The sequence below is a fragment of the Bombina bombina genome, chromosome 2, assembly GCF_027579735.1.
Source record: "Bombina bombina isolate aBomBom1 chromosome 2, aBomBom1.pri, whole genome shotgun sequence".
In the NCBI taxonomy this organism is placed as follows: domain Eukaryota; kingdom Metazoa; phylum Chordata; class Amphibia; order Anura; family Bombinatoridae; genus Bombina; species Bombina bombina.
In genome coordinates, this window is record NC_069500.1 from 118,289,373 (window position 1) to 118,302,020 (window position 12,648).

The 12,648-nt window shown below is 36.9% G+C and overlaps 1 protein-coding gene across 1 annotated transcript in view; it reads left to right on the top strand.

Annotated features, from left to right (window-relative positions):
• The window catches only part of C7 (complement C7), a 153,404-nt gene that overhangs the window by 124,221 nt on the left and 16,535 nt on the right, over positions 1-12,648 (top strand). Inside the window, exon 16 of the mRNA XM_053700428.1 lies at positions 12,092-12,188. Within this exon, the coding sequence (XP_053556403.1) occupies positions 12,092-12,188 (97 nt within the window). The remainder of the gene's footprint in view (positions 1-12,091; positions 12,189-12,648) is intronic.

Sequence of the window (12,648 nt, forward strand, 5' to 3'; positions counted from 1 at the left end):
TTCGTTCTCTTGCTATCTTTATTTAAAAGCAGGAATGTGATGCATAGGAGCCGGCCTATTTTTGGTTGAAAACCTGGGTTATGCTTGCTTATTGGTGGGTAAATGTAAGCCTCCAATAAGCAAGCACTATCCATGGTGTTGAATCTAAAATGGGCTGGCTGCTAAGATTTACATTACTGCTTTTAAAATAAAGATAGCAAGAGAACAAAGAAAAATTGATAAAAGGAGTAAATTAGAAAGTTGCTTAAATTGTCATGCTCTATCGGAATCATGAAAGAAAAAATGTGGGTTCAGTGTCCCTTTAAATTATAAGAATATGGTCAAATAACATTTTTTCCCTTTGCCTTTACTGAATTTTGAACAGTTGAACAGCTGAAGTAATAGCAATTAAAATAAGAGCAAATAGGTTGTGGTGTATGAATCAAAGGAATAAAAACCCAGAAGTGTTAGGAACTAATCCATAATTACATTATTTCTGTCTTCTTAGATAAAACATACTTCCTCTCCTCAACTTTAATAGCAGTGAATACATTATCAAAATCAATCGGCTAGATTACGAGTTGTGCGTTAGGCTGATGCTGCTTTTTCACTACCGCTGCTATTACGAGTCTTGCAGGTTTAAGGGCACCGCACACTTCTTTGGCTTCACCGCTAAACGACTTACGTAAACTTTGTAAAGTCTTTTTTCTATGGGACTTCCATAGCGCCGGTATTACGAGTCTGTCCTTTGAGGCCAAAAAGTGAGCGGTACACCCTCTATCTCCAAGATCCCTAACGAATTTTAAAGTCAGTAGTTAAGAGTTTTATGGTACAACGCTGTAGCATAAAACTCATAACTAAAGTGCTAAAAAGTACACTAACCACTGCACTCCCGCCTCGCAAACACTAGTTAAATAATATTAACCCCTAATCTGCTGCCCCCAACATCGCCGACACCTACATTATATTTATTAACCCCTAATCTCCCTCCCCCAATGTCGCCGCCACCTACCTACATTTATTTTTATTCAGCGCATTGGGCCAGCTGTATAGTCACAGCCCGGCCCGACCGCGCCATAAGACTAAGTGCAGCTCGCTCCTGTCACAGGAGCGAGCTGCACTTAGTGCTATGGCGCGGTCGGGCCGGGCTGTGACTATACAGCTGGCCCGATGCGCTGACTAAAAATAACAGACCCGCTCAGCAGAGAGCAGAGAGCGGGTCTGTAAAAGCGCCATATTTTTAGCAAATTAAAAGGTAAAAAAGGCGTTTATGGCTATAGCACCTAAATAATGTTATATAATTCTGCACTATGTGCAGAATTATATAACATTATTTTTAAGGTTTACTGTCCCTTTAATACAGATTTTTTGTTTACTGACCGGTGAGTGCAGGATTCTTACTGGACCTCTGAACTGGATTGTTGGGTTTTCTCAAACAGACACATTAATTTGCAGACTTCTTTCTGAGTTTGCAGGGAAACTTCAGCGTCTTCACTGCCTGTGTCATCAGCTGGGTCATCTGACCTTGTTGAAGCCAATCAGGAAACCGGATGGGAATGTTGTTCAGTCCAGAATCAAAGAAAGATAGCGTTAACTGTTCAATTGTAGATTTGGAGGCAATTCCTCAGTTTTTAACGTATATATGCTTTTTTCAAACAAGTCACTTCAACACGTTTCGACATCCACTGCTTTTATCAAGATCTTATTTGTCAGTATGTACCCTAAAGGGTAAGATTTCTGCATTATCTATTTTGCTACAGAAGCGTCTGGCGGACGTGCCAGATATGCAATCTTTTTGTCAGGCCTTGATCAGAATCAGGCCTCTGTTTAAATCTGTTGCTCCTCCTTGGAGCCTTAACCTTGTTCTTAAAGTTTTGCCGCAGGCTCCGTTTGAGCCTTTGCATTCCATAGATATTAAGTTATTTTGAAAAGTTTTGTTTCTTGTTGCTATCCCTTCTGCTCTGAGTTTTTGGAACTCTCGACTTTGCAGTGTGATTCGCCTTATCTTATCTTTCATGCAGTTCTTCATACTAAGTTAGGTTTCCTTCCTAAAGTGGTTTCGGATAGAAATATTAATCAGGAAATTGTTGTTCCTTCACTATGTTCTTATTCTTCTTCTCATAACGAATGTTTGTTGCACAACTTGGATGTTGTGCATGCTCTAAAATTCTATCTACAGACGACTAAGGATTTTCGCTAGTCTTCTGTCCTGTTTGTTTGTTTCTCTGGAAAACGTAAGGGTCAGAAAGCTACTGCTACTTCTCTTTCTCTCTGGTTGAGAAGCTTAATTAGTTTGGCTTATGAGACTGCTAGTAGTCAGCAGCCTCCTGAGAGAATTACGGCTCATTCCACGAGAGCTGTCTCTTCTTCTTGGGCTTTCAAACATGAAGCGTCTATGAAACAGATTTGCAAGGCTGCAACTTGGTCTTCTCTGCATACTTTTTTCAAATCTCACAAATTTTATACTTTTGCTTTGGCCAAGGCTTGTTTTGGGAGAAAGGTTCTTCAAGCCTTCTGTTTAGGGCTACCTGTCTTGTCCCTCCCTAGTCATCTGTGTCCTCTAGCTTGGGTATTGGTTCCCAACAGTAAATGATGACATTGTGGACTCACCATATCTTAGGAATGAAAATTTATTTATTTCCGGATATGGTGAGTTAACGACAGTTATTTTTTGACTAAACCTCAGGCACTTCCACACCTTTGTGTTACTCTTTTTTCTCCATTTCCCTTCAGTCGAATGACTGTGGTTTGTGGGAAGGGGAGTGATACTTAAAGGATTACTTTCTGTTATAATTTTTAAGCTAAACAACTAACATATTAAAGTTAATAAACATTAATTAAAACCTACTGACCTATATTTTCTCCAAAACGAAGTTTCATAACGTTCTAAAAGTTATATCTTTTATTCACTGATGATGTCACGTTATCCTGCCCACTATTTTCAGCACTGCATGTTCAAAATACTTAAACCAATAACTTTGTGTTTAAAGCGCCATTTTGAAACCTAGGTATTGTAGACGGATTGGTACAGAGCAAAGGAAACCCACGGAGTGGGTTTGGAAAACAATTAAATTTGCAGACAAGATTTCTGATATACGGTAGAGATATGTTAATGAAATGCTATTGATAAAAAGCGTATTTGGGGTAGTTAGTAACAGGCATAGAAAATATTTACTTACAGTGGCCCTTTAACAGCGTGGCTGTGGTGCTCTTTGCCTCCTCCTGCTGGCCAGGAGTGGTATTCACAACAGTTAATGATGAGGTTGTGGACTCACCATATCCGGAAATAAATACATTTTTCAGTTAAGCATAAATTTCGTTTTTTACCTCTGTATTTAAGCCTCTGCAGACTGCACCCTTGTTTCAGGGCTCTTGACAGACTTGCATTTTAGCCAATCAGTGCTGACTCCTAGGTAACTCCATGGGCGTGAGCACAATGTTTTCTATATGGCACACACTAACGCCCTCTTGCTGTGATTTTTTTTAAATACATTTAGATAAGAGGCCGCTTCAAGAGCTTAGAAATTAGCATTTGAGTCTATTTAGGTTTATCTTTCAACAAAGAATACCAAGAGAAAAAAGCTAATTTTATGATCAAAGTAAATTAAAAAGTTGTTTAAATTTTCATGCACTATCTGAATCATGACATTTTAACTAGACTGTCCCTTTAAGGATCAGCGGCCTTGTGACCTCTGTTTCTTAACTTTTGTTTCAGGCAAGCCTGAAACGATGGGCCTCCGAAGCAGCATCCAGTGCTTGATAAATAGAGCCCTTAGGCTTCTGTCTGGAGGGTGCACTTCCAGTTCTCAGAATTTGAACAGCCACAATTTTCAGACTTAAAGGACCAGTCAACACTGTACATTTGCATTATCAACAAATGCATGATAAGAAGACAATGCAATAGCACTTAGTCTGAACTTCAAATGAGTAGTAGATTTTTGTTAAATAAATTGCAAAGTTATGTCTATTTCCACTCCCCCTGTATCATGTGACAGCTATCAGCCAATCACAAATGCATATACGTATATGCTGTGAATCCTTGCACATGCTCAGTAGGAGCTGGTGCCTCAAAAATTGTAAATATAAAAAGACTGTGCACATTTTGTTAATGGAAGTAAATTGGAAAGTTGTTTAAAATTACATGCTGTATCTGAATCATGAAGTTTAATTTTGACTTGAGTGTCCCTTTAAAGGGACACTAAACCCAATTTTTTTCTTTCATGATTCAGATACAACATGCGATTTTAAGCAACTTTCTAATTTACTCCTATTATCAATTTCTCTTCGTTCTCTTGCTATCTTTATTTAAAAGCAGGAATGTGATGCATAGGAGCCGGCCTATTTTTGGTTGAAAACCTGGGTTATGCTTGCTTATTGGTGGGTAAATGTAAGCCTCCAATAAGCAAGCACTATCCATGGTGTTGAATCTAAAATGGGCTGGCTGCTAAGATTTACATTACTGCTTTTAAAATAAAGATAGCAAGAGAACAAAGAAAAATTGATAAAAGGAGTAAATTAGAAAGTTGCTTAAATTGTCATGCTCTATCGGAATCATGAAAGAAAAAATGTGGGTTCAGTGTCCCTTTAAATTATAAGAATATGGTCAAATAACATTTTTTCCCTTTGCCTTTACTGAATTTTGAACAGTTGAACAGCTGAAGTAATAGCAATTAAAATAAGAGCAAATAGGTTGTGGTGTATGAATCAAAGGAATAAAAACCCAGAAGTGTTAGGAACTAATCCATAATTACATTATTTCTGTCTTCTTAGATAAAACATACTTCCTCTCCTCAACTTTAATAGCAGTGAATACATTATCAAAATCAATCGGCTAGATTACGAGTTGTGCGTTAGGCTGATGCTGCTTTTTCACTACCGCTGCTATTACGAGTCTTGCAGGTTTAAGGGCACCGCACACTTCTTTGGCTTCACCGCTAAACGACTTACGTAAACTTTGTAAAGTCTTTTTTCTATGGGACTTCCATAGCGCCGGTATTACGAGTCTGTCCTGGGAGGCCAAAAAGTGAGCGGTACACCCTCTATCTCCAAGATCCCTAACGAATGTTAAAGTCAGTAGTTAAGAGTTTTATGGTACAACGCTGTAGCATAAAACTCATAACTAAAGTGCTAAAAAGTACACTAACCACTGCACTCCCGCCTCGCAAACACTAGTTAAATAATATTAACCCCTAATCTGCTGCCCCCAACATCGCCGACACCTACATTATATTTATTAACCCCTAATCTCCCTCCCCCAATGTCGCCGCCACCTACCTACATTTATTAACCCCTAATATGCCGCCCCCAACGTCGCTGCCACTATAATAAACATATTAACCCCTAAGCCACCACATTCCCGCTTTGCAAACACTATTTAAATATTATTAACCCCTAATCTGCCGCCCCTAACATCGCTACCACCTACCTACATTTATTAAAACCTAATCTGCCGCCACCAACGTCGCCGCCACTCAACTAAATGTATTAACCCCTAAACCTAAGTCTAACCATAACCCTAACACCCCTAACTTAAATAGAATTACAATAAATCTAAATAAATATTAAAGGGACACTGTACCCAAATTTTTTCTTTTGTAATTCAGAAAGAGCATACCATTTTAAGCAACTTTCTAATTTACTCCTATTATCAATTTTTCTTCGTTCTCTTGCTATCATTATTTGAAAAAGAAGGCATCTAAGCTTTTTTTTATTTCAGTACTCTGGACAGCACTTTTTTATTGGTAGATGAATTTATCCACCAATCAGCAAGGACAACCCAGGTTGTTCACCAAAAATGGGCCGGCATCTAAACTTACATTCTTGCATTTCAAATAAAGATACCAAGAGAATGAAGAAAATTTGATAATAGGAGTAAATTAGAAAGTATCTTAAAATTTCATGCTCAATCCCAATCACAAAAGAAAAATTTTGGGTACAGTGTCCCTTTAATATTATTATCTAAAAAAATCCTATTTAAAACTAAATACTTACCTGTAAAATAAACCCTAATCTAGCTACAATATAACTTATAGTTACATTGTAGCTATCTTAGGGTTTATTTTTATTTTACAGGCAAGTTTGTATTTATTTTAACTAGGTAGAATAGTTATTAAATAGTTATTAACTATTTAATACCTACCTAGCTAAAATAAATACAAAAGTGCCTGTAAAATAAAACCTAACCTAAGTTACGCTAACACCTAACACTACACTACAATTAAATAAATTAACTAAATTAAAAACAATTAAATAAATTAAATTAATTAAATTACAACAAAAAAAACACACTAAATTACAGAAGATAAAAAACAAATTACAGATCTTTAAACTAATTTCACCTAATCTAATAGCCCTATCAAAATAAAAAAAGCCCCCCCCAAAATAAAAAACCCTAGCCTAAACTAAACTATCAATAGCCCTTAAAAGGGCCTTTTGCAGGGCATTGCCCCAAAGTAATCAGCTCTTTTACCTGTAAAAAAAAAATACAAACAACCCCCCCAACAGTTAAACCTACCACCCACACAACCAACCCCCAGCGTCGGATGTCTTGAAGATGCCGTCTGGATGAAGACTTCTGCCCGTCTGGAGGACCACTTTATCCGGCTTGGATGAAGAGCTAACTGCCCTTTTAAGGGCAATGCCCATACAAAATTTAGCTAATTTAATTTAACTTATTTAATTGTTTTTAATTTAGTTAATTTATTTAATTGTAGTGTAGTGTAGGTGTTAGTGTAACTTAGGTTTTATTTTACAGGTACTTTTGTATTTATTTTAGCTAGGTAGTTATCAAATAGTTAATAACTATTTAATAACTATTCTACCTAGTTAAAATAAATACAAACTTGCCTGTAAAATAAAAATAAACCCTAAGATAGCTACAATGTAACTATTAGTTATATTGTAGCTAGCTTAGGGTTTATTTTACAGGTAAGTATTTAGTTTTAAATAGGAATTATTTAGGTAATAATATTAATATTTATTTAGATTTATTGTAATTCTATTTAAATTAGGGGGTGTTAGTGTTAGGGTTAGACTTAGGTTTAGGGGTTAATACATTTAGTATAGTAGCGGCGACGTTGGGGGCGGCAGATTAGGGGTTAATAAATGTAGGTAGGTGGCGGCGATGTTAGGGATGGCAGATTAGGGGTTAAAAATATTTAACTAGTGTTTGCTAGGCGAGAGTGTGGCGGTTTAGGGGTTAATATGTTTATTATAGTGGCGGCGACGTTGGGGGCGGCAGATTAGGGGTTAATAACTGTAGTTAGGTTGCGGCGACATTGGGGACGGCAGATTAGGGGTTAATAAATATAACGTAGGTGTCGGCGATGTTGGGGGCAGCAGATTAGGGGTTAATAAGTATAATGTAGGTGGCGGCGATGTCCGGAGCGGTAGATTAGGGGTTATAAATATAATGTAGGTTGCGACGAAGTCGGGGGTGGCAGATTAGGGGTAAATAAGTGTAAGATTAGGGATGTTTAGACTCCGGATTCATGTTAGGGTGTTAGGTGTAAACATAACTTTTATTTCCCCATAGGAATCAATGGGGCTGCGTTACTGAGTTTTACGCTGCTTTTTTGCAAGTGTTAGACTTTTTCTCAGCCGGCTCTTCTCGTTGATTCCTATGGGGAAATCATGCACAAGCACGTACGACCAGCTCACCGCTGACTTAAGCAGCGCTGGTATTGAAGTGCGGTAAGGAGCACAATTTTGCTCTATGCTCACTTCTTGCCTTTTAACACCGGGTTTGTAAAAACCCGTAATACCAGCGCTGCAGGTAAGTGAGCGGTGAGAAAAAATTCTATCAGCCAATCGTAATTGAAGGGACGCCATCTTGGATAACATCACTTAAAGGTACCTTCATTCAGTCGTAGCCGTCGGAAGAAGAGGATGCTCCGCATCGGATGGATGAAGATAGAAGATGCCGTCTGGATGAAGACTTCTGCTGGTCTGGAGGACCACTTCTGCCTGGTTGGATGAAGACTTCTGCCCGTCTGGAGGACCACTTCTGCCCGGTTGGATGAAGACTCCTACCGGTAAGGTGATCTTCAAGGGGTTAGTGTTAGGTTTTTTTAAGGGGGTATTGGGTGGGTTTTAGAGTAGGGTTGGTTGTGTGGGTGGTGGGTTTTAATGTTGGGGGGGATTTGTAATTTTTTTTACAGGTAAAAGAGCTGATTACTTTGAGGCAATGCCCTGCAAAAGGCCCTTTTAAGGGCTATTTGTAATTTAGTGTAGGGTAGGGCTTTTTTATTTTGGGGGGGCTTTTTTTATTTTGTTAGGGGGATTCGATTAGGTGTAATTAGTTTAAAAATCTTGTAATTTGTTTATTATTTTCTGTAATTTAGTGGGGTTTTTTTTTTGTATTTTAGCTAATTTTATTTAAAAGGATATTAAACCCACATTTTTTCTTTCATGATTAAGATAGAAAAAAACTATTTTAAACAACTTTCTAATATACTTCTATTATCTAATTTGCTTCATTCTTTAGATATCCTGTGTTGAAGAAATAGCAATGCACATGGGTATCTATGAGGCATCTATGTTTAACCCCCAATCAGTAGCTACTGAGCCTATCTAGATATGCTTTTCAGCAAAGGATATGAAGAAAATGAAGCACATTAGAAAGTTGTTTAAAATAACATGTTCTTTCTAAATCAAGAGAAAAAAAAAATTGGGTTTCATGTGCCTTTAATTGTATTTAATTTAGGGAATTGATTTAATTATAGTGTAGTAATAGGTGTTAGTGTAACTTAGGTTAGGTTTTATTTTACAGGTACTTTTGTATTTATTTTAACTAGGTAGTTATTAAATAGTTAATAACTATTTAGTAACTATTCTACCTAGTTAAAATAAATACAAACTTGCCTGTAAAATAAAAATAAACCCTAAGCTAGCTACAATGTAACTATTAGTTTAGGGGTTAATATATTTATTATAGTGGCGGCGATGTCCGGTTCGGCAGATTAGGGGTTAAAATTTTTTATTTTACTGTTTGTGATGTGGGGGGGGGGGGCTCGGTTTAGGGGTTAATAGGTAGTTTATAGGTGTTAGTGTAATTTTTAGCACTTTAGTTAAGAGTTTTATGCTACGGCGTTGTAGTGTAAAACTCTTAACTACTGACTTTAAAATGCGGTACCAGTGTTGACAGGATAGGGTCTACCGCTCACTTTTTGGCAGACTCGTAATACCGGCACTATGCAAGTCCCATTGAAAATATAGGATACACAATTGACGTAAATGGATTTGCGGCATTTCCAAGTCTGGCCAAAAAAGTTAGCGGTACACCTGTCATTGCAAGACTCGTAATACCAGCGGGCATTAAAAAGCAGCGTTGGGACCGGCCAACGCTGCTTTTTAAGCCTAACGCACAACTCGTAATCTAGCCGAATTTATTTGCAGTGTGTGTGCGGGTAAAAGAGGGGGAAGGCGGATAAAACTAGATACCTAGCAGAAGATGTAGTGTCAGATGAGTTGTCCCACCAGGACACCCTGTGTGTCCTGAATATTTAGCTTTGGTAACTTTCTTTGTTGTATTTTAAAGGAGGAGGATTAAAACAGACATTGATATTGAAAACAGACATTAAAGGGACAAGATAATAAAAGTTTAAATGTAATGGTTCAGATAGAGAATTTGATTTAGGCATACCTAGGTAGCCTCAGGATCAGCAACCTGCAAGTAGTTGGTGATTGATGGCTACACACAGGCCAGACTGGGACCAAAAAGAGGCCCAGGCATTTTAGGGCAAAGACTCACCATTTCTCACCACTCACCATTTCTTATTTAACCGTATACCAAACATGGCAAGTATAATACTTGTTTAAAGGGATACTAAACCCAATACTAAACTACATTTTTTCTTTAATAATTCAGATAGAGCATGCAATTTTAAACAACTTTCTAATTTACTCCTATTATCATTTTTGGTATCTATATTTGACATAGCAGAAATGTAAGCATAGAAGCTGGCCCATTTTTGGTCCAGTCCTGGGTAGCACTTGTTGATTGGTAGTGCTACCCAGGTTCTGAACCAAAAATGGGCCAGTTTCGAAATTCAGCTGTAGCATAGGGCACAAAGTATATGTCACATAGCACACATTTAGCTGTAGATATAGTATAGGGCACAAAGTATATGTCACATAACACACATTTAGTTGTAGATATAGTATAGGGCACAAAGTATATGTCACATAACACACATTTAGTTGTAGATATAGTATAGGGCACAAAGTATATTTCACATAACACACATTTAGGTGTAGATATAGTATAGGGCACAATGTATATGTTACATAACACACATTTAGCTGTAGATATAGTATAGGGCACAAAGTATATGTCACATAACACACATTTAGTTGTAGATATAGTATAGGGCACAAAGTATATGTCACATAACACACATTTAGTTGCAGATATAGTATAGGGCACAAAGTATATGTCACATAACACACATTTAGTTGTAGATATAGTATAGGGCACAAAGTATATGTCACATAACACATATTTAGGTGTAGATATAGTATAGGGCACAAAGTAAATGTAACATAACACACATTTAGTTGTAGATATAGTATAGGGCACAAAGCATATTTCACATAAGTGACACACATTTAGTTAGAGCTATATGAGGACGATCTCTTCAAGAGATTAATGATGAATAATCATTCAAGGCAGCACAAATAATTTAATTATTATGAGTTACTCACATACATATACTGATATATATTGATTCAGAATATATCAATGTATGTGAGTGACTCATAATAATTCAACTGCAATTTTTTTTAATCAAACAAAACCTCTCCTGCTGCTCTGTAGTATAGACTTTACATATTACACTTACAAACAGTTATAAAAATAAATTCACTGTATGCACAGACTCAGAGTAGCGTACACTAACTACACTTACTCACTGAGTGTTCTGCTGTACAGTACTGCTGCGTCACCTCACCTCACCAAGTTCAACCATCAGTGTCCCTCTCTCTGCTGAACTGATGCTTCAGTCTGAGCCAATGGTGGTTTCCCGCCTACCCCACCCCACCAAGAGGAGATTATTTGAGGCACCAGCGGCCAGCATGTGACATCATGGCATTTGTTGTCCCCCTATACGGGCGCAAAGGAGTAACACCGGGCCGGCCTGTTACCAAAGAAGGCCATCTGTCACTCTGACCTCATCAGCTCGCCTGCTGAGTCTGACCCGCCATCTGCATCTCTGTGTCACGTGATGTGGACGTGATGGCACGTGGCATTAGTGCAGTGTGGCTGTGTGTCAGTGAGAGTCATCAGAAGTTATCAGCATAGCATATAGTGTGAGGCCACCGGCCGGTTTTATATGACAAAAGTTCTAAAACATAAAACTGTTTTCTTGCTTGGAATTGAGTGGAAACCGTTGACAGATTTATTACACACATACTATACATACATAAAAATGTTTATTAAACAAATAATAAACTAAACTACTGCGCGGCCTACCGCAATAACAAACATTATGGTATTTTTCAATGAAAGAGTTGTTAATTGGTTGAGTCATGGAATAAACTGCCTGGGGAGAGCATAAGCATATCCTACAAACATATTAAAGCAACATAAAACCCAAATGTTTTCTTTCATGATTCAGGCAGAGAATACAATTTTAAACAACATTCCAATTTACTTCTGTTATTTCTTTTTCTTTATTCTTCAGATATGCTTTGTTATAGAAATAGCAATGCACACGGGTGACCTAGTCAGCAGCCACTGAGCCTATTTAGATATGCTTTTCAACAAAGGATATCAAGAGATTGAAGTAAATTAGATAACAGAAGTAAATTGGAAAATTGTTTAAAATTGAATGCTCTTTCTTAATCTTAAAAGAAAAAAAATTGGGTTTCATATCCCTTAAGCTTATAATTATAGGATATATAAGCAGTCTTGATGGTACTATTCTTATCCTCCTTTAAAAGTATTTTTCTATTATTATTTGTTGCACTTGTATGTCCTTTTAAGCATAAACCAGTTTATGTTATTTGAACTATCATTTTAACTTCTGTTGGATTACTTTCATATATATATATATTGATATATGACTTGTAACACTTTTTAATAACAGTATTTTTTTATTTTATTTTATCATAGTTTCCTCAGCAACACCAAAACCTCCAGGACCAAAATGCCAACCGTGGGAAGATATCCAGGAATCTAAATGTTCTTGTAAAATGCCTTCTCAATGCGGGTAAAATAATATCTGCTTTATCATTTACGTTGACTGCTTTTAATTCAATGGAAATATAGATTTTCAAGAAACAGCATCAAATTAGTTAATAAATTCAATGAAGTTGCTATTAAATTATATAAACTATACATACATATGTATATATATATCTAGGAATTACATTATGTAGTAATAGGTTTCTAAACATATGATTCATTATAACTGTGGCGAATACAAATTAGACTGTTATTATGTGGTAGAATAAATTGGTTCCAGGGTAAAAAGTGCTATCCAGGTACATTTTCTGCTGGCCTTCTGACAAGCCAGTCTATTTATGGAAGTTATTTACATATTTCAAATACTGCACGCACTTTACTACCTCACAGAACAGACTTCATCTATTGTGGAGAAATTTAATAGACAGATAAAGAGATACAATTTGTCAGATGATAAAACGAGTTGTGCAGCTGTGTATCTATTA